The following is a 27658-nucleotide window of genomic DNA, read 5'->3' on the forward strand; positions in this document are numbered from 1 at the left end:
TGACGCCACCCACTCAAACATTGCCCTGTGTACTGCTGGACAGCGGCCCAATAAGGCCAAAACAATAATTATTCGTGGCTTTACGTCACTAGACAACTGCAATCATGAGCGACGCCACAGTGGTCAGTCTGTGGATTAACTTCGCCCACCTGAGGGTTCTTAATGTGCACTGAAATGTCAGCCCACGGCACACAATATTTAACGTCCCTCGCGGAAGACAGCGTAACTAAGGAACTTGTAGCCTGCTACCAAGCTGCTGGCATCCTCGGCCGGGATCAAACCCGCAACCTTGGGATCACTAGGCAGACACGCTAAGGCCAAAACAGCTATCTGGTGCTGATATGGCTATGACATAGCATTTTGTTTGAAATGTTTTTCACCTGCACGGGCCATGCACTAGAAAATTGATGCTAGTCTCACCAACGTAACCATGCAAGCAAGTGGTATAAATCATCAGCCATTGCGACTAATGAGTGTCTCGCAATTACCTCTGGCTTATGGTTAGCCATTATGATGTCGAGAAACAAATACAGGGAACAATCAATATGTGAAGGTAAGACTTTATAAAACTGCTTGTATGTGTAGCTTTACTGAATATGATAACTCATGGCTTTATGTTGTGAGCGTAATTGGGAGTGAAGCCATATGTGTGGAGTAACTTTGCTCAACTGAGGGAGCTTTAATGTATACCGAAATCTCGGCACGCGGTCGCAGTTTTCGATTTGCCAAAAAGGTGCCCAGAGCAATGTGAAGGAAAGCAAGCAAAGTGCATAATAGGTGTTGCTCTTGCGCAAACTACACAAGACATGAATCGAATAGAAAATTGTAAGGCCTTGATTGGTTGTTACAGATGTCTCCTCTCTGTCACAAGTTTCCAGTGGCCACAATTGATTGTTGATATGCACCAGGTTGATGATTAAACATCAACAAGCTACCCTATGTTCGTCGTCTGCTCCATGGTGCACGAAATGTTGCAGGACGTCGAAAGAGGTGCAGCATTTTCGTTGACTTGTGCTGCACTCCCTGGGCACATTTTCCAGTCGAACGGAGGAGCATAGTGCAAAGGCTGCACTTCTGCAAATCGAATGGGGGAACATGCATGGTTTGCACTACTTCACAAAGTGCAGACCAATTGAAAACAGCTAGTGTTTGATGTCACACGCGGAGGACGACATGTCTAAGCAGGGTAATAGACTCTGCATGTTGGTATAGTACAGGTGTCAGGAACCAGACCAAGCCAATGCACTAGATACAGAAGACCTGCTTAATGCCTTCTCTCACTCTTTTGCACGTAGACATAATATGGTCATCGCCGCAGGCGGTTTTGAATCACAGGCTTTCTGTGGCTACCAGAGGCCCAGAGGCTGCACATGCCGTTGAAAGCAACGTCGTGATAGGCGGACTCATAATTGCTGTTGGAATGTGGCCCTGGGGATTGTAAAGGTCCCAACCCCTGGTATAGTACATCGAACAACAAGAGTGTGAGTCATTCTTATCGCTGCTCTCTCATATGTTCCCCAATCGTGCACTCCAAAGTTTAAGCAACTTGTCACCAAATTGCTGGTGTCCTCAGCAGCCGGGTTCAAAGTATAGCCTTGGTATCAGTTCATGGACATGTCATCAACTGACGCTTCAAGGCTGGCATTGAACCAATGACAAGCAATAAGAGGTTGTAAGCATTAGACCGCTTGGTTTACTGTAAAGGCTGAGGTGTACTCAATCCATTTCATTTGCTCATGCATGACCAAAGCTCAATATGTTAACATACTACTAGTATAAACATCCATTAAGATGATTGTGACATTTTATTTCTGGTGGAAATAAATAAGAGATGCATACCTAGAACAAATTGCCAATGTAACCTGTGAAATTTTTCTTTTTTGTCACATATTTTGAACATGACAGACCCTACAGCAATGACAGACAGCACCAGCCTCCCCTTTCAACTGGGTTGTCATATAGCGAGTGAGGCCGACTATGATGTCATAACAGCATCAGTTTTGAAATGTGTGATTTTCTGTGGGGCAATTGCTTCTTGTCTGTAAAGCCTGAATGCTGTCACACAGATCACTGTCAACATACCAAAAGTGTACACAAGGAAAGTAGTTTTATATCCTGTGTAGGTTCCAATATGACAAGTACATGATTCCACTCACACAAAATGATCACAAACTGAAGGAGCTTAAGAGGCTTTCCAGCACTACTACAGCAGGCATTACTAAAGGATGTCCACTCAACACCTCCTCCATACCATTCTCTTTTTGTGTTGATCTACTTCAGTTGACCATATGGGGAATTGCCTTAGGACGCTTTTACTTTCGTCATTGGATTACTCGACGGGGGCTGTTACTACGAAACCGTATTTTTTTCTAATTTAGGGGTTACCGTATTTTCACGCGTATTAGCCGCGGCTTATGCGCGATTTTTTTTTCTCACGGGCGCCCTGCGGCTTATCCACCAGTGCGGCTTATCTGATGACTATTTTTTCCTGGTATTTTCCCCATACGCTGATTTTAACGAAAGGGCCGGCAGTGTCTCTGGAACAGCACTGCCCTGCCGATGCACGAACAGTGCGTAACAGGGACGGGTCCACATTCAAGTAGATTGATCTTCCTGGTGCATTCCCCCAAGCAGCTTTAAGGAAAGTGGTGACAGTGATTCACGTCTTTTGGAAGATCACTGACCCATCAGTCCACGAAAAACACCCGACAAGGGCACAATCCGATCTTGGTAGAACTCCAGAACTGACCTCCTCTGTTCTACACTGTGCCGATCCCGGAGTATGGACCACAGGGTTTATGGCCTTCTCTATGGTCATCCTTTGTCGCACAAATCAGTCGTCTCGTATTGCCCGCGGCTTATCTGCGGGTGCGGCTTATCTGCCAGAAAATTTTCAAAACGTCCCAAAGAATGCGTCCTGCGGCTTATCTGCGGTGCGGCTTATACGCGTGAAATTACGGTAATTAACAGATATTTTACTCAACTTTTTAATTATTGACTTTAGGGAGCACATTGCAATTGCGATATTAAAGCCTCATGTCCACACGATGTGCTCGAGGCACTGATGAAGCACAAAGGTAATTGAAGGCACTTTTGGAAACAGGCTGCTTCAAATTATTGTCAGATACATATCCTTTCATCTGTAGCGTGCCACTATTTACTGTTGGTTCCTTTGTTACTATGCGGGGCTGCACAGCTTTTTTTGCAACCGCATTACAGAGCCATATTTTGTGCATCTCTCTCCTTCCTTTGCAAGAGGACTGCTTGGAGTAAACCTTTTTTAACTCATTTACTCCATGAGGAGGTACCTGCATTTTCTGCACCCATCTTCCTTTTCATTTTCTTGTAAACTGCAGTGTCACCCTGGTCAAGATGTTGTTTCCTTTTCTTTCCAAGCTTGTTTTCATTTCGAGGCATTGTTTTCTTTGTCTCAACACGTTCAAACACAGCCAGGAAGAATCCAGATGTCAGGGTCTTCTTGCGTGTCATACGTACACACTTACTGGCAAAGGGATACTCTTCAAGGCCTCGTAGAGGCCATTCAGGAAGAGCTTCAACTAGTTGAAAGTTGGAATGTGGAAAATCAATGGCTTCTGCAATCACTTCCTCGTTTTCTTCAGGGTACACAGAACAAGTTGAATACACAATACGCTTCACACATGGAAAGTGCATGGCATGTTTCAGCAGCATGACCTGAAATGTACAGGAATACAAGTCTGTAGCACAAACTATGAGCGTACACACAAATTAAGAATAGTTTGTGTTAATAAAGAAAAGGCTCAGAAAGTACCTTATCATACATGCACTGCTGAACCTTGTGACATTATTGGGATATATTTACACACCGGGTGCATACGAAATCAATGGTCACAATGCGTAGCGCAATTCAGCAATAACAATGATTTAGTATATCTCCCTAGAAAGTATCAGACAGCGATGTCATAAAGGTGTTTATAACACTTCTGGGCAATCGGTTCCAATTCCACAGAGTGCGCAAGAGACTGAAAGTGGTAGCTCAAAATCTGTAACTATAAACATTTTACAATGCTCTATGAGGTGTGGCTATTAAATAACATGGCTGTCGGCAGAAAGTGTGTTTATTATTACAATATTAGCAATTAGCTGCTGTCCCCTTCAATATACTCCTCTCTCCTATCCATACACAGAGCCTTGTGTTTTGGGGTTAAACCCGGTAAAGACCGGTACCACCGATTTACACCATCATCTGTTAGGGTTAAACTCGGAAAAACCCTGAAAACGAAATTGCCACACTGTAAGTTCAGCCATGAATGCAGGCACTGGATAATGCTAAGCACTATTCAGTCTCCAAAGCTGCTTGGCATCCCATGTTTATCTGAAATGTGAGAAGTGCTCTTTTATTTACCACCTGAAATCACCAGATTCCATTTTACAGCTCCAGAAATAAAACCTGATTTTCGAGAACATAAAACCCCAAAACACAAGGGTCTATCTGTACACTGTTGGACATGAATTTTCCATTGCTGGAAATGCTGTTGCAGGTCATCTTGTGTCAACCCGTACGGTGGCCTTGTCCACAGCCTGTAAAGTGGTCCTCATCAATCCAGATTTTACCTTAGGAAACAGGTAAAAGTCATATGGAGCTAAATCCAACGACTAAGGTGGCTGGTCCAGCACTGGGATCTTCTTACTGGCCAGCGTGGTGGGAGTGTGTTCAATTGGTCGTGTAAAATTTGTCCCACAGTCTCTTCATCACTGTTCAGAATTTCTGCTACCATCCAAGTGCTTAATCGGCAACTGTTTGCGAACAATTTCATTAATTTTTGCAACTTCTCGTTCGGTTGCTGCCGTGACAGGGCAACGCTTCTTGCAACAGTTTCAAATGCTTAATAATTCTTCAATTTTACAAGAAATTTCAGATTGATGTGGTGCTCTATTTTTACGTTAGCCATGATTCCAGCAGGACGACTGCACACCTCTCCCTTCAATCGCTGCTAGCAGATTGACTACGAGGGACAACGAAACCCGGATTGACTCATCTGCTTCCGGAAGGTTCACCGTCACCAAACTGCTCATGCAGGTATACTTAGAGTCTGACTTTTTCGGGTAAAACCCGATATCACCCGAATTTACCCCCCAAATGACTCACTAGGCAATCGGGTTTAACCCGAGAACTACCGGTCAGGACCCGCCATCGCGCGGCTGTCCTCGGAAACATTGGCAGAAACAAGCGCCGCCTTGGCGCCGAAAACGCCTTCATTGCGCATGTGCATCGTAGCGCGGGCTCCGTTTTGTTTTTTGTTTTATTGTGCGGAGGAGACGCGCGCGTTCGGTAGGGCATAGTTTCGTTTCTGTGCGGCGTTTCATTCTTCGTGGTCTTGGCTTGGGCCGTATCGACCCTGTCATGGGCCGGAAAAGGAAGAGTCTTGAAGACTGGACAGTGCAGTATGAGAACTTAAAGATCGTGAAGAAAGGTGATGGCGAAGATGTGCTCGCCTGCCGGTTCTGCCATTTAGTGCTTCCATCAGATCCGTCAAAGAAGCCTCGGAAGGAACACCTCCAGGAACACCTCCAAGAAGGAACACCTCGCATCCGCAAGGCATGGCACGCTCAAAAGGAAAGTTGATGGAGAGCAGACACTGTTTGATGTCTGCTATTGCCAGCTGGACAGGGAGAAAAGTTCAGAAGGAGCCATCCACGAGTACGTGCTCCCGATAGCGAAAAGCGGAATCAGCATTGAACACGCTGACGGACCACTCGGCGAATTTGTCCGTAAATACTGCCCTGCTGCAAGAACTATGCCAGCAAGCCACCAGCTCCGTCGTAAACAACTGCTGGAGGTGTTCGATAAGCACATAGAAGACATTCGAGATGACGTCAAGGACTCAAAATTAAGTTTTATTGTTGACGAGTCACCTATTATAATGGGATACCCGATGGTGAATACGCTAATCTGTTTCTACAGCCACCAGAAACAGCAAAAGGTCGTCTACCTCGTAGACGTAAAGCGACTGAAGCTATGCAATGCATATACCGTCGCAAATGTGCTTCGCGAAGTGTTGACATCCCTAGGCAAGTCGTGGACAGACGTGATAGTGATTTCAAGTGATTCTGTGCAGTACATGCAAAGGATGGTGAAAGATGTGAACGACGGGGAAGCGGTAAAGATTCTGCACATAAAGGATGTGCCTCACTTGATACACGTCGCTGTCGGAAATGCGATCGCTTCAGAATGCGTCGGGGACCTCCAGCAGGTTGTCTTGAAGTTCGGCGCCCTATTCAAGCACAGCAACCGACTCTTCCAGGACTACCAGGAGTTGTGTAGCTCCAATGGCATCCCACTCCCTGATATGAAAAAACCACCAGCAATCGTACCGCAGCAGTGGTACAGCTTTTACAGATCACTGAAGGTGACACTCGAGATGTGGGACTGTCTCACAGAGCTTGGAAGCACACAGTGGTGGCAACACAAAGGTGGAGAAACTGAGAAGCCTGTTGACTGGCAAAAAGCAGGAGCTATATGGAGCAGGTGTCCTAGTTCTTGAAGTGCTCGAACCCGTAACAAAAATTCAACGACAGCTAGAGAGTGGGAAGGTGTTGCTCCCACAGTACAACCACCTTGCCAATGTAAGACTTCAGGAAGTCCTTGCTGGCATTAAAGCCAACATTGGCACCAGTGACAAGGCCCGCCTCGTGCTGGGAATGTTGCCGAAGGATGTGAGAACCACTGTCAAGGCAGCTTGCCATACATTTTGCAACCACATCCTGAACAAGTGGAAAGATACCACAAGCAGGAACCTATCGGGCACTGCAGAAATGCCATCCCAGTTGGAAATGTGGCGAAAGGCTGCCGTGTTAGACAAGACCTTCACAGCATCTATGACGAGGGACTTTCATTCCTACAAAGAACTGTTTTGCCTGGTCACAGATTGTGGCGATCAGCTCAAGTCTGAGTTTGAACAATGTATGCTGGAAGACCCTCCGACAAATGATGACTTCGTAGTGCTCAACTACTGGAAGTTTGCATCATCTAGGTATCCAACCCTTGTATCTGCAGCTCTGTCGTTACTTTGCATCCCAAATGGAAGCTGTGATGTGGAACGAAGCTTCAGCAGGATGCGGTACATGCAGACGCCACAAAGAACTCTGATGGATGACGAACATCTGAAGGCCCAGCTGATATTACTGGTCAACAGCTGCTGAATACCTTATCAGTGGTTTTGTTATCATTACAAGTTGCAAAAAGTTAATGTGCAAAAGGAACATGTGCAATAGTGGACTTGCAGTGGAGCATTATTACTGTAAAAGGATTTTGTCTTTCACAACTTTTTTTTGCATACTGCATTGAGCCTTTCATTTGTAACCACCCACACAACAGCAGCATTACAAAAATTTGTAATAAATAAAGAGTCTTGCACGCAGCTGTTTGGGTGTTACCCATTTACTCTGACATTTTTTAGTTTTGGCAATTTGTAAAGATAATGTTTTTTTTTTTTTCACCTGAAAAGTACCCGAATAAACATATTTCACCCGATTTCACCATGTTTCCTTGTTCACAAAAAAACACCCAATTCCCCCCCCCCCCCCCCCCGAATTTTGACAAAAACAAAACCCGAAAAAGTCCGACCCTAGGTATACTGCCTTCTAGGCGCCCTAGTCTCATGATTTAATAGCTACACCTCATATCCACTGAGCACACATCTTTTGTCCAGACAAGAAAAATTTGTCTCGCTGCCTGTCACAACAATGTATTATTTCACAAGATAGTTTTAACTAGCTTTCCCCAAGTACTGTAATGGTTTCAATACAAGCTGCACTTTAATGCCAGGTGACTAAACAATTACTCTAACAATCCTTCTCGTAACTTACACACATCTTTCCAGCGTGGTATGCAGCATAATATACTAGTATTTTAAATGCTGAATAAATGGCATGCATGTTGTTTCTTTAATCAGAAATGGGGCCACTTCTAAATTATGTACTGAAAAACATAACATTCAACTGCCTCTTTGAAAACGTAGCAAACATTGCAAATTAGGAGGAGAACAAAATGTTACACCTACACCTATTACACCTGTATTTAGCAAGGTGGACAAGATTTTCAAAATCACACCTCTGGTCTAGTGTCTCAGCATGTGTTTTTCTGGTATGCTGATCATCCTTGCTTTATTCTGGTATGCCGAGAAATGGGCAGTAGATATTTATGCACATTTGTCACTTTAAGAATAACTCTTCCTAAAATGGGCACATTTAAGGGGAAGCACACTTTATGGAACCCGTAGTCAACTAGGCTAGTCATATGGTTGCACGCTCAATGCTTTCATCCTACACATACTTAAATTTGTGCAAAACGAGAAAAAAGATGTACCATTAGCTTAGCGTAGACAGTACAGCAAAGCTACACTACACAAGGCAATGGACAAGATTGGTAGGGGGAAAAAATGCTTGTGGTCAACTGGTGCCAGAGTATGTAAGCATCCTCCTTGTTCAGCGAGCACATAAGATGAAATTAGAAAAATCCATGTCAGAGGAAGTTCTGGCTGCCATACTAAGTGTATCACTTGCTTGAACAATCTGTTCAGGCTAACATTAACTGCAAGGTGATTAAAAGAGCTCATTTGCTAAGCTATGCACATATTTTCAAAAAAGACCAATAGCACCACAATTAGTGGACATGGAAAGGGTGCTAGTTTTATCAGAACCATTGTATGGAGGACTATGTTTAACACAAAGGTTTCTATCCATTCGAATGAATTGATGCGCAACACACCTGCATGTTGTGAAGACTTCTGAGGCGAGCTTCCAACGCACCGGAATTGTGTGGGTTTAGCTCGATGCGGCTGGTCATGCCGCTGCCAGAACACGAAGGATCTAGTAGAATGTACTCAGCATTTGTGAAACCCTCCTCAGAATTAGGATTCATTCTGCGGAAATCACGCTCAAGCACTTTTACACAGCTGTCAGCCCCTGTTGACTGCAAGATCCATTTGAGACTTTCACACCTCTCTTTACTTCTGTCCACTGCCCAAATCCAACTGAAACATTAGAATTAGATGGGTCAGGACTAGAGAAAGAAGGAAATTAAAATGTTTGAATCAAGAATTATGATTCAGACACTTATTGCAATGTGCAGTCCGTAATAGGAGCTGTTATAATAAGTTGAGCCCCTAGCTTGCTGTGATATCTCACGGAATAGACCATGTTTTGCGGAACCTCCTGTTCCTTCAGAATCGTTTATTTTTTTATTTTTTGCAGAATATTCGATATATTACATAATTATGTAACAACCTGCAATCAATCCGTAGCGTTTTCGTGGGTTACAAAAAATCAGCCGCGACTGCAATGCCTGACATGACTGATACTGTGGACACTTGCACGGCTGAACATGCTGCGATGGATGAAAATTTAACGACAGGAATGCCTGGAGAGAAACTGTCAGACTTAAGTCTAATTTTCTTTGCGCCTGTAAAAGTACGAAAGGCTAGAAAAGCGCGCGGGACTAGCCGGTAAGCAATCTTGGGAGAATGCTGCAACATATTTGTTATTTTCTCTTACCCGCAGAATCCCACGGATTTGTAAATCCCATTTCGCTGAAATGTTAATTTTCCACCGCAGAAAGCTAGGGGCTTTAATAATAAGCTAAAAAACTAGGTGCTCAAAGCAGCAGTCAGGTTACTGGAAACTCAATGGAGCCAAGTGAGAATGCAGCTGGGTTTTTGTGTGTTGGCACTGCACACAAGCTGGAACCCAATGCTTGATATCCAAATTAATGCTGTGTTCGGGTCACCAAACGTTGGAGAGGCATAACGAAATATGTGAAGAGTCCATTCTGGTTGCTAGTCTGATTCCAATGGACTGGTTTACTCTCTTAGGCTACGCTCATCTTCTACCACAGTGGCACTGACAATGCCGCTGCCAAAGATCCAATATGTCTACGGATGTTGGGCATCAGAAAATACACATTGGTGCCTGACTGTTTAATAGGCACATATGATGATTCTCCAATATGCGGAACAGTCTTCTTCCTTTACATTGCCACATGTGTGCTACTTATCTTGCTTACCACACAAGCCTAATCAACTTTATATATGTATAAAAGAGAAAAGTGGTATTATGGTATTATCAGAATCTATAAAACTCTGTCTGAGGAAAGATTTCCCCTTTTCTGTGGGTGGAGGAACACATTTCAGCATTCTCTAGCTGGCTTCAAGAAGCACCTAGAGACCACAGCTATTCTGTACTGAATTGCCCCTGCTCCTGTAGGTTCCACCCTGCTGTGACATAAGTGCAATGTTTGACTGTGACAGAAGTGCTCGCTTGCAAATGCCCCGCCAACTTTTCAAGGAGGATTGAAATCAGATGTTGCCCGCGTTTGTGGTGTCAGGATCGTGAGCTCGCAGTGGGGTAGCTACTGCATGTATTGCATGTGGCAGTGGAATTGAAGCTGCGATAAAGCATAGGTCAGTGCAACGCCATGGTGCATTGCACAGTTTGGGAACTGCAGGGATTGACACATTGAACTGAGAAGCTCAGCATGTAGTGGTGTAGATCCTACAACGATGTTGACACTTTCCTTCAATCCTTTTTGTGAAAGACTGGAAATGATATTTTATTTGCTCCAAAGACGCATAAGTCTTCTACATTATCAACTACGACAAGCATTTCCTATGGAAGGTTGAGCTTGTGGTTTTGTATGTACTGACCTCTTGATAATTTCTTAATAACCAATGCCGAAGTACAATTTTTGCCTGATCTGTCTCTTCACCATAAAATCTACTTTGGGAACTGATTAGGGATTGGTGACACAACAAAAAGTGATTTTTGTTTTATTACACAAACACAGCAATATTGCACAGGAAAGCAGCAATATTGTTTGCTGAAAAGTGATGGAGTGACGAAACAATGGCCCAAATGTTTTCGTGCAAATCACAGTAAATATGGCACCATGCGTACCATAATTTTTTTTCCATGCCTTCAGTGTGTCAAAACCAGATTGACTGATTTATCTATACCATCTGTATTAGAAGTTAAATTAAGCATCTTTCATTTGGAATAAAAATCTACAAAACAAAGCACCGTGGTCAGAACCAGAAATGCGAATTCGGGTGGTCATTTCGGAGCAATTTTTTTTTGCCAGATCTCGAGCAGTCATGTTCGCTTGGTCAAAATGAAGAAAATCTCGCATGTTCGCGTGGCGCTTTCCGAGCGCTCGGAATTTGCTAGCTAGCTTTTTTTTTGCCCGGTCTCAAAACGATCGAGCAGCAGATTGCTCAACTGTATCCGGTGTCGTCACATCCGCACTGCAACGGTGGCGAGGGCCCTCATTGGCCCGCATGTTGAAATCATGTGGTTTAGCAGACGACAGAACTCGAAGACTTGCGACGCCCCTAGCGTGATCCAAGTACCTAAAACCGCTAGATTCCTAGCAATCATGTTCGGGTGGCCACGTGATCCAGCTCGGTCGCCGACCTAGCAATTTCCAAGCGCTCGGCCGTTTTGCTACGAAATGACCACCCGAATTCGCCATTAGAAAGGCTGCACCCACTGACGAAGCTGCTTTTTAAAAAGGCAAGCCATTTCTTGTACTGTAAAGGTGTCACAGCCTGTTCAACTTGCCCATACCTAAAACTGGTATCGTATTCTCAAGAGCACTGTTGTCATCAATGTAGTCAAAATAGCGTGGTAAATAAAGTACTGAATGAAGTTTAGAGAGTTACGAATGCAAAGATAAAGAAAAAAGATGATAGTAGCTGAAAAAAAAAAAAAAAAAAGAATTCTGTCGTACATTTCTGCATAAGACAATTAGTTACTCACTCGTAACTTCACGTATCACACATGCATACCCTCTACAGCTCTTTTGTGGATGTGTTTGCTTCTTTGCACCTCATCATTTCATGTAATATATTGACCAGTGTGCCATGGGGTAGTGAGCCACAAATTATGTGGTAAATGTCCCTATTCATCGTCAGTTCATGTATTTGTTGTTGTTGTTTGTGTGCACTGTGAAATAGAATGTTACTTGTGGAAGACTGTGACGGAAGTGAGGTCATTTGCTTCCGATCACAGTAAATATGGTAAACACCACTCTTATATCAGCTCTTGTCCTGTATGGTTCTCTCCTTTCTGTTTTCGTCTGTTTTGGCACTTTTCGTCTTATTATGCTTCCTCACTAACTAGACACTAATACTCCTGTTTCCCCTTCTTATTTCCCTCTTCTCATTTAAACTCTTTGACAAAACATGCACAATGCCTCTACCTGACCTATCACAACAGTCGTCGAAAATCGGCATACAACTTATTTCTCTCATTGCGTGTTGTGTTCCTAGTTGAAGTTGCCATTTCGTGAGACAGTTTATGTTGTTGTTCCTGTGGTTTCTTGAGTATCTTTTCTTTCATTATTACTGTGAAAATTACATTATTAGATGTTCAAACAGCAAAAGAAAGCCATCCTTTGGTGGTTATTTGGTTCTGGGACATTTAATAAATCTGCGTTATACACAGTTATTCTTCTAGATTCTCGGAGCTTACTTTCTGCAATAACACTGATACACAAATTAACCTTCGTGCAAGTGATGAGTCATAATTGAACCTCTGTATGCAATAAGGGGATAAGTCGAAAAATCCCAAACCGAGAAAAAGGACCTGATCTAATTGTGCGTCCCATTGACACACATGCATTTCCCGCTTTCTACCATGCTCTAGCGGGCCAACAAATCGCAATAAGGTCCTAAATTTTCATTGGCAGGTGTATACTGGTATGTAGATGTCATTACAGCAAAAATAGTAAAAAGGGGATAAGTCGACTTATCCCCTTATTGCATACAGAGGTTCAATTGTGAAGAGTACATCTCATGATAAACATAGGATTGGTGCTGCTCAGACATCCATCTTCAAGTAGATAAGTGCATATTTATCAGTACCAAGCAACTCTTCATTCGCAATCAATGATATGTCCCAGCAAAGGTGGCCAAGACGCTTCCGGGACATTTAATTGAACATTCCTTCATCAAATCTTTTCTCATTTAGTCAGGGGAAATTTAATTCCTTAAAGAGAGCTCAGTTACCTCACACAAATTTTACCTGACTGCATAGTCATGTTCCCAACAAGAATCCAACTAATGAAAAGTTATCTGGCACAGTGCATATAAATATGCACTTACAGCCCTGAAGATGAACTTTTGAACAATGTCAATCCTATTTTTGTTTTGCAATTGTTACTGACCACATCTCTGCAGGACTTTCAAAGAAAAACTGCTGATTTCTCCAGAGATGTACTTTACTTTTCGCAATTATGACTCACCACTTATTTGCAAAAATGTTAATTTGCATATCATGATTGTCATATAAAGTAAGCACCACAAAGGTGGAAGAATAACTGGGTGTAATGCAGCTTGTGTCCCAAAACCAGACTTGTACGCAACTTAGATATCTTACTCAAGTTGCTCTATCTTAGATACTTTTGCGACTAACTTGGTATATTACAAATATTTTCAAAAGTGAGTATCTAATAGCTTAACATAAATATTTTTGGCAGTAACTTGTACTGATTACTTAAGTCACCCCTAAGATAATCCCTTTCATATCTTTTTCGGGAGACAGGAAGGTCGAGAAACAATCAACTTTGTCCATTTTGCTAGGCGCCATGCCACTTACATGTGCATACATTTCATCTCAGATATCCCGGAGTACCTCGTCCTTCTGCGTCCCCTTAGGTTTAGTAGACATGATATGTTGGCCTGAAAGGCACGTGGGTTTTAGCATGTGGGACAGATTAGCATCTGTCAAAGCCAGGAGAGAGGACTGGTATACGCTACGCAAGTAGGTCTGCGTTTCGCGCAGACCCTTAGCTTTTCCCTTCCCCATTGTGCACACAGAACGGTCTCATTAAATTGCTCTCAAATAAGGTACCACTAGTACCACAACAACTGCACGTGAGGCACACGTCACATCATTTTTTTTTCACCATAGCATTGTGGCCCGTCTGCAAATGCCCCCACATTGCTGCTTTGAGTCGACAAACGCTTTGTCAGTTGCTTTCTCCAATCTTTTCTTTCTCTCATGCACAGAGACGTACTGTCGTAGCATATTGCATGGAGTCTTAGCGAGCCAGGATGACGACAAATGTTTAAGGGGGCACTAAAGGGTTGGTGTTTGTGGTCGCATAGGCTACTGGAAGCAGATATATTCTCTACTAAATGCTCATTAGTTTGAATACACTCGTACTGCAATGGAACATTCTGCACGAGAACTGGAAGTACTGTTGCTTAAATGCTGCGATGATACGTCAATATAGAAATTGCTACAGATATAAATTAATATCACAATGACGAGGAAAGGGAGAAAAAAAAAAAAAAGCGCTACATCCATATAGATATTGCATATAAATAGGGAGTATAGACATAAATTAACATTACAATGAAGAGGAAAGGCAGAAGTAAAAAAAAGGAAAGAAGGAAAGAATGAATGTGCTTCCTACATAGATGCATGCAAAACTGCACATTCACATTTCGAAATAGCACTTGAGACACCTTGTGGGAGCCAAGTCGGCCTTTTTGTTCTGTCACAACCCGTATGACCTTCGAGAAGATTCTTTCACACAGAACAGATTGTGATGTTATTGTATGGGGGTCTTGGCACCAACTCATGACACAGAATGTTGCAACCACACTCAGATTGATTTTCATCACCTCGAACAAACGTGGGTAGATGTGTTGCCATTCTCTCCACCAAGTGAGAGGATTCATCTTCCTATCTATCAGAGGCTCTTGCAAGTACTTATCGAGGTCAAGTATCCTTGCCGCTGTAGGATTCAAGATGCTGACCAGGAGCTGCTTCTGAAATCCACCTCTCTTGAAGTGTGGGTCTAAGAGTGTGGCTTCAGCAAGTGTCTTTACAGCCTCCACGTCGGAAAACCACTTCGTCATTTGCTCTGTGAACACTTCAACCATTTTCCTTGAGCCCTCAGGAAGGCTTAGGACTTCTGTGGCCTTCTACATGTGGGCTATGAGGGCTTTGCTGAGTAGAATTATTTTGGAGATGGCTACTGTCTTTTGCTGCTCATCTCTGTCATTACCTCTAAGAGCTTCAAGATGTTGCATGCTCTTTCAACAATGGTCCATTAATTCTGGGATAGCAGCTCTACTCGACTATTCAGGATGGCCACTGTTGATACCACTGCTTCTCTCAAGTAAATTATTCTCTAAATATTTGGTATGTGGAATTCCACCTCGTTGGGACATTCTGTTTAAGTTTTAACAAGCCTAGTCTCACCTCCTGTGGCAGGGATTGCAGCCTCGCCAAGCCGCAAGTGCTTTGTTTGAACAATGAACAGTAGCTTTCATGCATAATGTAAAACCCCGAGACTAGGGAACACGAAAGGACAGACACAACACGAAGTCTCACGAAGTCGTGTTCCCTAGTCTCAGGGTTTTACATTATGCATCATCTTCACCAGCTCGCTTGCTTCCTAGCCATTTTTTCATAGTAGCTTTCACTTTTGCTTGAACATTGATGATTTCATGCGTCCCTCATCCCTCCAGAAAAATTCCATCCCTCAGAAAAATTCTGGATCCGCCCCTGGATGTCATGCCGATTCTCTATTCTGAAGGCCCTTTAAATGCCAATTTGCGTGTTGCGTTCCTAAGAGATTGCAAAGAGACAACACAGCTTCAACAAAAGACAGGTGAATTTCAAGAAAAGCGTGTCTTTATTTCTCGTCCCAGCAATTTATGGTGAAGTAACGTGATCCGACAGGAGCATGCGAATGAGCAGGACGATGCACAACTCTGCACCCCACGTGAGGGCACTTCACGACAGTAACTTGTAGAGTGTAACTTAGTTAGCGGACATAGGTTCGATAATTTGCTAAACAGCCAATTTTTGCACATATGTTTATTAATTAAGATGGCTTTTTTATTGATGAAATAAGCTGAATTTTATTATTTCAGTGCTCTCCAAGTTGAAAACAGTGCCTGTTCCAGTCTTCTGATAATGGCTACATCTTTCTGGGTTCTGACTTGTTTTCCGAATATAAAAATTTAAGACTCCAGTGCAATACGGGTGTGTGCAATCAGTGCTGGTCAGTGCTTTGAGGATCAATCTATTTTAACCACACCCGAGCCTATATTGCCAGTCTGCTTTCAACTTGGCAGGGCAGCGGATGGATAGATGGATTAATCAATACTGTCGCTTTTCTGCGGGTAATAGCTTGTGCTACATGACTTAAAGCAAGGTTATCTGAGGAACTATGCAACACACCACAGAAACACACCGAGCTAGGCTTTTATTGTGGCCTCAATTGAGTGGAATTGAGTCAATTCCACCGCCACACACAGCAGCAGCAACACCACTGTGAGCTCATGAGCCTCACACGACCAGCTTCAATCCTCCTCGCACTGAGGGTGGGGCATTGGCGAGCGTGCACCTCGCTCGTAAACGAAGCCACACTTATGTCACAGTGGGGCGGAGCCTATGAGAGCAGGAGCACTTCAGTACAGAATAGCTGAAACCACTCAGTGCTCAACTTGTTTTCAACTCCCCATTCAGCACCCATCTCTCAAGCACAGCACAGCAGTGCTTTCAGACAATGTGTTTTGAGTGGAGAAAAGTATGAAAAGTAAAAGTAAAAAGGTACTACCAATACTCGACTCGACTCCATCATAAGTAACTCCATCATAAGTAACCATTCTCTTTGATATATCAGACGAAACCTTAAATTGGCCCCACAGCACGTAAAAAAGTTAGTGTACACGTCTCTAGTCCGTCCAAAATTAGAATATACCTCAGCCTTGTGGGATCCACCTCAACTTTACTTGTCCGCTAATATTGAGGCTGTTCAAAACAGAGCCGCCAGGTTTATTGTTGGTGATTTCTCACGTTCATCTTCAGTTACCGCAATTAAACAAGAACTTGAGCTTCCTAACCTCGATAAATGGCATTTGCTTGCAAGGATATCACTCTTTCATAGGTTTATTCATAATGTTCCCCCTGGTATTTCTCCTATAACTCGAACTACTCTAATTTTTCCACGGTTTGACCATCAATTTAAGGTGCAACGCTTCGACTGCCAGACAAACATGTTTTCTAAATCATTCTTCAGCAGGACATCCATCGATTGGAACGGTCTTTCCTCAGAATTAGCTTGCATAACTGATAATTCATCGTTCTGTAACCGAATATTAGACTTTATAGGCATCGTTAAATTGCATATCTTTATTGTTCTCATATTGATGTGTTTTTGGAGATTTCTTCTTCGTTTTACTGCGCAATTTCATGCTTTTTTGTGTGTGTTTGTTTGTTTTCTTTGTTAAGTGTGTGCGTGTATGTGTATAGCAATTGTTTGCGTCATCCCACTCCCCCATGTAATGTCCCTTGACCTTTGGGGTATTTTGAATAAATAAATAAATAAATAGAAGTACAAAGCACTTACCCATCCTTTGCCATAAGAGATGCCAGATATGTAGTCTTAATACCTGGTGCTGCACATGCATCCAACACTACACTGCCCTGGTGAGGATTCAGGGCTATTGCTGCCATTGCCGAGCACTGCAGTACATACAACACAAGGTGCCATTACCCACCTTATTGTCCCAGCAGCAGCACAGGAAACCAATAAATCAGCTCATTTGATACAAGCATGCTCTATATTTCACAAGGAAGGTAAGAATGCACACTCACCTTGTCATGCAGCACAATGTGAGAGTTGTCATGGAGGTGAGTTCCAGTGAGTTTTGCTGCTGGATGAAACACCAGCATGTCGGGTACATGAAAATCGACCAAAAACTGCTCTTCGGTCAAGTGTTTTACTGCTTTCTTCCACCTGAAGATGAAGATAACCATATAAACTCCTTACTCAACTGAATTTACTATTTTTTTTTACTTTATTTTAAATTCAATCAGACTTGCTGACCTGGAATACCATATGAAGATGGCCTAGTCTGCCTGGTTTTGAACACCTAGCGATTTCTATGCAGTCACAGCATTTATTATGACTTAAAATTCACTGCATCTATACTGGGGCCCTCCAAACCAAAGTACAAAAATTTGGAGTGTTCACATTGGTTGCATGACATTTAAACAGGTGGAAGACTGTGGCACTACAAGAGGTGTAGATGTAGGAAGGTCCCAAAGTTTCGTGAGAAGCCTATTAGCCAGGAGTTAACCCCGTGCCCAATTGCAACTGATCAGGGGTTCCTCTCTTCACTTTGCGCCCCTAAGCACACATTGCAGGTTACACTTTGGAACTGTGGGCTAGGCCCTTAGGGGCATCATTCACCAAATATCAGCTAATAACCCCTGTTGGAAGAAGATTTTACATTTTGAGCATTTGTCACTTCTCTGAACAGACTCCCTCGGTGGCCAACCTGTGCACATGGAATCACAAATACGGCCCATACACCATGTTTTTTACTTTCACACACAGGGATCCACCTAGAGTTTCCACAAGCTAACAATGTGGGACTTTGTCTAACCGCAGCTCACTCTTTCCTGTCACAACTAAGATCACAGCCCTTACAAATAATGAACCCATTCGAAAGCACTTAATGACCTGCGTGGCTGAGTTGTTCTGTTTCCTTTGGCTTGCTAGGTAGTTGACTTTCAACAATAAAGGTGGACCTACATGTTACGATATGTGGCAGTGGAAGGCCAGTTATTGAATAATGCACAAGGTAGATCATTTCTGTGGTGATACGGAAAAGCATCACTGAAAAGGACAAAAGTGCCGTACATTCGGGGGCATGGGAATAATATGGAGTGAGGCTGGTGTGGGCGATTGCATTGAGTCCTTGTGCACGCAAGCATGAAACCTACGTGAAAGTGATACTGCTCGTCAGTGTCGTCCAGGCTGCATGGGGGCCTGGGAGAGGGCCATTATGGTTCAGGGTAGTTTCCCACAATGCTTTCTGTATTCTGTTGTCGACGCATAGCCAAGATCTAACTTGAAGGATACTTGCTGTCACATGTCACTTAGAAGCTATATGACAACAGGATCCATTTCATTGACCATTTTATGGGCAATGCACAATACATTAGAAGATATAACCACAGCACAGATTAAACTTTATCCACCTACTTTTTAAAATCACTCTTCTCAATCGTAGTTAGTTTGATCCGTTTGAAACCAAGTGATTCAATTTCAGCAATCACAGCAGCCACATCTTTACCATTCATGGTATTTACTCGTACATATCTGGGGGAGAACTTTGCTGAAAGTAGAACAGAAGGACAAAACATTACATAAATTATATGTAAAGAAGCATGTAATCATTCACTATAAAATAAGCAACGAGTCATCCGAATTCAAAGACCACAGTGCCCAACAAGTGTGTTGCTTAAAACCCAGCATTTTTATAATGCTACCTTGTAATTCAAACTCTGCACCTTGTAAATGTACTTACATTTAGAAAATTATAGTACTTTCACAAAACTATTTCTCGTGATGATGCTCTTTGTAACATAGTCTGCACGCTGATTTTCTCTGCTGAACCTGCCTCTGAATCATGGCGACACAAATGTGTGGTACTTGCAATGATTGGAGGCTTCCAGTAATTACCCAGATAATTAATACTTCCCAGTAATTTCACTAGAATCGGGGGGGGGGGGGGGGTATATGTATATGGACACACGTTCATGGGTGGTTGCATTGGCAGCTGAGCTGTATTGGGCAATCTCAGAAATCTAAGGGGTGGGGTGGGGTGGGGGGTGTAGGGGAAACTCTACTACTTCATCACCACAAAAGATAAATACTCAGTATGAGGCACAGTAAGACCAACTTATACTATGGAAGGGTAGAGATTAAAGGGGTTGAGACAGGTCATCCCAGGTTATCTCAGATAAATGTAAAAGACGTTTCTTTGCAGCGTTGTGAACCTGCATTGAAAGTTTCACAGCGAAGAGGGGAATAGAAGCGGAGAAAATGGGCGCCGTGGATACCGAAACTCATGCGGCTCTGACATCACAGCTCTCGCCGTCGCCAGTGAGGCAGCGCATTAGAAGTCATGTGCTTACGGCTGCCAATGGGAATGGACGCAGCCCTGAGCTCTGTGACGTCTGGAGTGTGTTCGAGGGTTTGTATCTAGCTAAGTATGACAAGTAGAAGAATAATTCTTTTTTCCTCAGTATTCTGGCATGCAGTACAATGCGTCCATGATGCAACGAACAACATGCATGAAAGTGTCCTAACCTCTTTAACATATTTTAGTCCTGAAAGCACATCTTTCCTATCCACCAGCGGTGCAGAATAAGAAAACAGAAAAAGACAGCCTATCTTTTTCTATCCTCTTATCAAAATGAGTACATCTGAGGTAAGTGAGCTGTGTGATCTTGAAAACGATGTTTCATGCCTGCTTCGAGAAAAGCAAAAGCTTTTAACGGGGTTGTGGCACTTCGTCCCTAGTTATGGCTGACAAATGTGAAGGACACATAAAAAACTTTGCATTGATGAGAACCTGCATTCCAATTTTAACAGCAATGGGGTCATGGATGAGTACAAGGTCGGCACCGTGAACACTGAAACTCATCTGGCTCTCGCATCACTGCAGGCATCTCCACCAGTGAAGCAGCGTGAAGGAGGTCATGGGATGTCATGGGAGGTCATCATCAAGGAGTATCAATGGGAATAGCCGTAGCTCTCGCTCCTCTGATTATGTGTTCTTTTCCTCTCAATACTCTGGCATGCGGCACGATGCAACCAAGCACATCTATCAAAGTGTCACAATCACTGTACGAAAGGTGTGTGAACCAAAAGGTATACTATGACTGTGAAGGCTTAAGGGTTCATAAGTTTAAGCCCAATGAGGTTCAACCAACAAAAGGCTTGTGATACAGTATAACTTCATGAACTTTGATCAGGCCAGAAAGTTTACAATGTAAACAAAAAGTCCAAAAAGTGTGTTGAACTGAAACCTTGCTAACCTTAAGTGCACTTAGAAATATGATTGCTTCCGATTATGATGCTTTTATATATTGTAAGAACAGCAAAAACTATCAGCTTGATTTATATCACACTAACAGCCAAAATAACATGATTTTCTTTCTCAATACAAAATTTTGCAGATGTGGCTATCACAACTTTGGATTGCACACACTACTGCTTTTGACTCTCTAACACATTGTGTCAGCTGTATCTTATATGAAACTGTGGTTCAGTCACAACACCAAAGACACCTTCAACTGCTAGCACGAAGCTTTCAGAAACAAGCAAAACTTGAAAAAGGCATAATTTTCCTCTTCTTGTTTTGCCTCAAACTCAGAGAAATAATGCCTTTTTCACGTATACACCAGCTAGCTTGCCTCATCCTATTGTGTTCATTCAAGTAAAACTTCCTCTTTGCTTGTTTATGGATTGTGGGCATACAGTTTCCTTGCACTGCTAACCAGATGTCATTAAAGCGCCACTGTGTGTCGCCTCTCCACATGACTACTGTGAGGTTCATGTGGCTGCTAGTGTGGCACCATTTCGAGTTTCTGTATTTGCTTTTCATTTTTCTATAATGTGTTTTATGAAGATAACAGCCATTCTGTTGTGAACTGGATTCATATGACACTGGAGCAATGAAGAACACATAAAACATGCCGGTAGAGGTTCTTTGTGTACAGATTGGATTCAATGCTACTGCAAACACATAGAGGGCATCCAAAGCTAAACAGGTTTGACTATTCCAACTTCAGCATTGCTTTACAGTTTTAGTATCGCAGCAGCAGTGGTCTGCAGCAAAGGATTTGAAGCCACCTTGATGGATACCATCAAGGTGGCTTCAAATCCTTTGCTTTCCCCCATTTCTCTCTGTCCCAGCTTTTCTTGTAGCCTCTCTCCTTACAATTTTTATGCATACAGCCAATGTCACAAATAAATGACTGGAGACCGTTTCTAATTCTAGCAGACAGTTTTTCCAACAACATACAAAGTGAATTCTTCCTAACTGGATGGCTCACTATCCGATTCCAGAAATGTTACGAATATTCCACATAATATAAACATCTGTTTCTAATCACTGTATGTCTTGTCCTGATTACAACATATCCACATTCTATGAGCATGAGTTCATTTTCCCCTTTACTTGTGGGATGGCTGTGACAATGACAATGGTGATCAGCTACATGATGTACATGTTTGCACCACAGTAAAAAGCACAAGGGAATTAATCCCACGAAATGGAGACACTTGAGCCACCCTGGGAGATGACATAGGAGGAGTGCAGTCACAATTCGTACTATTTGTACAAGGCCATTCCCTGCTGTAGCTGCCAGCTTTACCATGGAGTGGCCTACCATGACACCACAGCATAAACAACCAATATATGTAGTCTTTCGAAAAAGGTAATTGCTCTGAATACAGATGCACATGTCACTGTGTCAGGAACAGTCTCACATCATTTGTTCTACTGGTGCTCACCGTTACACGTCACAAGCAATTTATTTTGCCTCTATTCATTTCTGAATAGGCAGGTCAGGTTATCTACATGTTTGTTCACCTTTGTTCTGTAGAGCAGACTGTAGGTTCACATCAATGTCTTCTGCGTGTCTTCAATATAACTTGGGACACAACCTGACACAACCATTTCGAGGTGCTACAACCAAAAGCTGCAAGCACAGAACCCAATGCAAAGAGTGTGTTGTAGGTATTTAATATCTCCCAAATGGACTTGCTATTGCAGGCACTGGACTACAGCGACATGTTTTCATTCTTATTGCACGATTATGTCCAATTCTGGGCCGGATATAACAATTCCAGTTATCACTCTGGAAAAGATTTCTATCAACCCAAGTTGGTCACGGTTATTGGAGTTTGCAAACAAACTCACGTCAACTAAGAAGCTGGTGGAGACATCTTGCTGTCGTTATTACAATTATCTTGCTATCTCAGTGAGAAATGAGACGAAAAACACTCACTACGCAGAAATCAAAAGGTAAATGTAGAATATCTGCACCTTGTTTAACTTCACCGTGATTGTGCAGCGCCTCTTCGTAGGCGTCACGCAACACGGCCTCAGATTCAAGGATGGTGTTTATCTTTTGGTTGCCGGGAGTCAAAGCTTTCTTGTGCCCCAACAACAGCTCGCAGGCAAGGACAATAGCTAAATCTTCCACAATTGATGGGTTCTTGTCTCTAATTTGAGCCTTATCCAATGCAGCAAGTAAAGGTGCCTTGTGTTTTATTGCCTGCCTCACCAAAGCACTGAGGCATGTCTTGCGCTACAAGAAAAGAAAATGCGACTAAGGCAACACAGAAAATAGTATACACAGGTATGAAATATGACTAGGCCCTTGTGTTTTCACGTTTCATGTTTTTTTGAATATTGGGGGGAAAAAAAAGAGGGAAAAACTGGTTTCGTTTCAGGAGCTGTAAAATAGGATAAAATCTGGCATTATCCCGTGGAAGAGCAGATTTTCTGGGGGAAATAAAAAAAGAGCACTTCTCGCATTTCACATGAACACGACATGCTGAACAGCGGTGCTGAATATGGAGTGCTTAGCGTTCCAGTGGCCGTATTGATGGCTCAATGAGCATTTTGTTAAGTTCGTTTTTGGGTGTTTTTGGGTTTTACTCTAAGTGATGATACTGCAAATCTGGGGTAAAAACAGATTTTACCTGGTTAAACCCTAAAACACAAGGCTCTAATTATTAGCAACATATCCAATAAAGCTGCAGGCTGACTGCATAATACCTGCCATCTACAGTTAAGGATCGTACGTCACCATCTAGCACCAATTCAGTGTCAGGTCCAAACATCACCCATCCTTTACTGTTCAAAGGAACAAGTAAATTTAATTATTTTTAGACCTCCTGCACGTTGACCTGTATAGAACACTACATGGATGTTGCTAAATGTTATTTTGTCAATGTGTTATTAACAATGGGAATGGCATAGTGCTCACAGAGGATAGCACTAGGGACAGTACCATAGTCAACAGTTGGGCACTTCTATGCACCTATTAAATTTTTGATGGCCTATCTTCTCTTTCCTTGATGGCTGTGGCTGTCTCGACTGTGTGAGGCCCCTCCAGGGGACTGCATACTAGACTATAACACGTAGTGACTTGTGTATATGTTCCTGCCACACTGGTCTGAAATCAGAGTCAGAGATGCCCAAACCCTCGCTAGGATTGTCTGTTTAGTCTAGCATCGGATTCCCTCCTCTCCCTGTGTTTCTGCTTTTGTCTAAAATAAATTTAGTAGGGTTATCCTCTTCATACTGAGTAGACGTAGTTGTATTTCTTTATCTTGCTATACTAATGCAATGCATGGAACTTGTGTTTCGTAACATGATGCCCAAACCCTAAAAGTATGGATATTGAGACTACAGCCGACAACTGCTATCACAACGATGGAACGCATCAAATCTAAGAGAACTGTCTGACATGGTCACGTCACAAACCTCATCAACATTGTAGGTGAAAGTGATTTCCCCAGAAATTCACTGCTGGGGGGATGCCAAGCTTTCAAGGGGGGGAGGGTATGCTTGGTGAAGGTTTCACTTACGGAATTTTTCTTAGACACGGAAAGAATCGTGGCACAATGGTGACGTATCTGCACGGCTTTTCCGTTTTATTTGTACATGTTATTACGTTAGAACACAGTACAATTGAATATATATTCATTATGAACGGCATTTCAACATTAAGGTGCATAATCACACGACCGACAAAGAAAAAAAAGACTAGCATCTTGTCTCACGAAGCTCAATGAATACCTAGCAACCAAAGGTGAAAACCCTAAACGAAAAAAGCAGAATACCTTTTGATTGAGTTGGGCACAAATGGTTCTTGATGAGCCACATTGAGTTTGCGTGCCCGCACGCATTTTTGCTCATATATGCGTGCAATATATGCTATGAACAGTCACTTTCAAATGATTTTGGAAAAATGCATGGTACGATCATCCGCATGACTCTGGTCCTACAGCATAAGTTTGACAGTACAGGATGTAATTTGCTGCGCCGGACTCTCTACCAGAACGTGTTGGTGGCCGAGCTGGGCGGGGTCACCTGAGAAATTTCAGGGGGGGGGGGGGGGGAATCCCTGGTAGGCGATGCTCTTGCCAACAAATTTATGACGGAAGATACCTTGAGGGGTCTACTCGAACGTTTAATGACAAGTAACAATGAGCTCAAACAACTGAATCAAGAAATGGAGCCATTTGTCAAAAACGAGGATATCACAGCAGAGTACACTACTGTCATTGAATACGAGGGCAAAACTGCCGAAGCTATCGCAGCACTGAGGACACGACTGACTCCTATTTCAGCATCAGTGACAAATGCAACTTCAGCTAAGACATCAACGCCGAGACCCACTGCATGGAAGACAGGTGTCAGATTGCTGGAGCTTAGTCTCCAGCGTTTCAATGGCTATTTGCTTCAGAGGCAGTACTTCTGGGAGCAATTTTGATTAGCAGTTCATGACAACCCAAATTTGTCATAGAGTGACAAATTTCAATATCTGCAAGGTCAACTGAGTGGATCAGCTGCTTCTGCAATATCTGGACTGCAGGTGGCAGATGCAACATACGATGATGTCATTGCAATCTTAACTCTGCATTCGGCGATCGCAAGAGCATCGAAAGGGAGTACACAGGAAGACTGAGGAGACTTCCCATCGTCAAATCACCTGGCTACATCCAGGCTCTACGGACGCCGCATGAGCGCGTGCAGATCAACACCAGAGGGTTGACTGCTCTTGGAGTTCGCATCGACACGTACTCTGCTATGTTGTGCGACATCCTGCTGACATCGTTGCCTCCAGACTTGGTGGCAGAGTTTCATCGACGGAACAGTTATGGTCTCCACACTTGAATCGTGGCATTGCAGGTCGAGGAAGACAAGGAGTCGCGATGGAAAACGACGGCTCTACCTCGACAGAACAGCACACTAAATGTTGTATTTGCCCGAAACTGTTGATTCAGCCTCTGCAATGTATCTGTCTTTACTGTCTGAAAAATTGCCGCTCCTCGCTTTGTACACCTGTTTCTGGATGTGCGAGTGCATGGAAGAAAATGTGAGAGAAAATGTGGCCAGGGCACACCTCATAAGAGCGGTGCCACCAGCACTTGCTGCCTTTTCTTCATCCGCCGTTCTCGGCCGGGTTCGAAAGTGCGGCCTTAGGATGAGTCGTCGGACACGTTACCAACCGATCCACCGAAGTCCATAAGTTTTGAAAAGGTAGTGCCTGTTTATATTGTTTGCGGTTCTTCTTCTGTGAGTGAATAGAACATCCAGGATGAAAATACAAACTGAGAAGCAAAAAACAAAAAAAACACGTACAAATGTCGGTTTAACTCTCCCACGTGCAATATGTCACTGTCCTTACCGGATGCTTAGCTTCCGTTATTAGCTTTCCGATGGTTCCCCCATTTTCACGAATGCCCTTCAGTATACGGGCTGCACAGGTATACAGTTTGGGGAGCTTCAGAGATGTATTGCGTTCAATTGTCTTAGAAGACTGCATTTTTAATTACACTTACTTCTAATGCACATTTTCAAGACGCATAAATTATTACGCCCATGTGCCCAAAATGATGGCGATGTCGTTGGATGGCGTTGTCCGATAAGTTGTAAAATGTGATAACGTATCTAAGTGCAATAGGAATATCGCAGTTTATGGCTCCCATTTGGTAGAATTAAATTTCGGTAATAATGAAGACATACGTGCATTGCGCATACAACGTTGTGCGCATATGGTTAGGAAAGTGTTATAAACACTGATCTCTATGTATAAAGGCTGGATCGCGTATGGGAGAGGGGCTCGTGGGAGAGAGGTACGCATTCGGGCCGCCATCTTGGTGGGCCCTAAAACGCTGTGTGTGCCCATTGGAAACAATGGGAGGCAACAGAGATTGTGAGTATTTATTGCGCTACAGGCGTTGATCATTGTTTGTCGTCACGCGATTTTGTAAGGTGCCAGTATGCTGATGTATTCTAACAGTGTTTCGCAGGTGCCCTGCTTTTCGATTCTTAATGACGTTATGTTTTGCATTCCGAAACTAGACCGTCACTGCAGTGCAGCGCTGGGAATTGTACTACAGCACGTTTCCCAGCCAATATTTCAATAAGAACCGATGTGAGGTTAACAACAACCATGTATATAATATCCTGTGCTGCGTTCTGGACAAAAATTGTTCCGTCACGAACGGTCCGGGAAAAGATATACTCGCATGACAGAAAGATATCGTTCCGTAGACTCTCAGCCGTTGTTTTTGCCGTGTATGCGTTTAGTATGATTTATATCAAGCATCGCCGCGGAAAGAGTCTTTTAGTGAACGACATGGGTGCCATGCCTCGCACATATGGAGACACCGAAGCAGCTCAAATAATTACTTCGCGCTCGTTAGAACAGTTAATCAGGTAGTGATGTAAGCTTAATCAATTAACTTACTTAGGAAGTGGTGACACCTGCTTGAGACACATGACTTATCTCTTTTTGAAGTACAGCCCTTCAATGTTTGTTTGTTGCTTCCTTCATTTGTTCTGCGTATTTGCAGGCGCGGTTGTGCCAAACTGAATGTCCATCCAGCACTGGCTTTGTCATGCTTGTTATGTGGAGCACGTTACAAAAATGCAGCTCCACATCTGAAACACCAATCAGTATCATCGTCATCTAAAAGGGGCACCGTTGTGAGACCAGACACGCTTTCTGGAGATCTTCTATGGCACTTTCCGCAGTTTGCACAATTTTCTTCAGC

The 27658-nt window shown here is 43.1% G+C and overlaps 1 protein-coding gene across 1 annotated transcript; it reads right to left on the minus strand.

The window, feature by feature from the left end:
* Window positions 1-1791: 1791 nt before the first annotated feature.
* Window positions 1792-26503, minus strand: LOC135377789 (28S rRNA (cytosine-C(5))-methyltransferase-like). Its single transcript, XM_064610462.1, has 7 exons — window positions 26287-26503; window positions 22908-23172; window positions 19052-19184; window positions 17656-17797; window positions 17408-17523; window positions 8750-9014; window positions 1792-3693 (listed from the first exon to the last, which is right to left on the minus strand). Exons 1-7 carry the CDS (start codon window positions 26422-26424, stop codon window positions 3286-3288), a joined length of 1467 nt encoding a protein of 488 aa, XP_064466532.1. The 5' UTR covers window positions 26425-26503; the 3' UTR covers window positions 1792-3285.
* Window positions 26504-27658: the final 1155 nt, after the last annotated feature.

The sequence above is a fragment of the Ornithodoros turicata genome, chromosome 1 (genome assembly GCF_037126465.1).
Source record: "Ornithodoros turicata isolate Travis chromosome 1, ASM3712646v1, whole genome shotgun sequence".
NCBI classification, from domain to species: Eukaryota; Metazoa; Arthropoda; class Arachnida; order Ixodida; family Argasidae; genus Ornithodoros; species Ornithodoros turicata.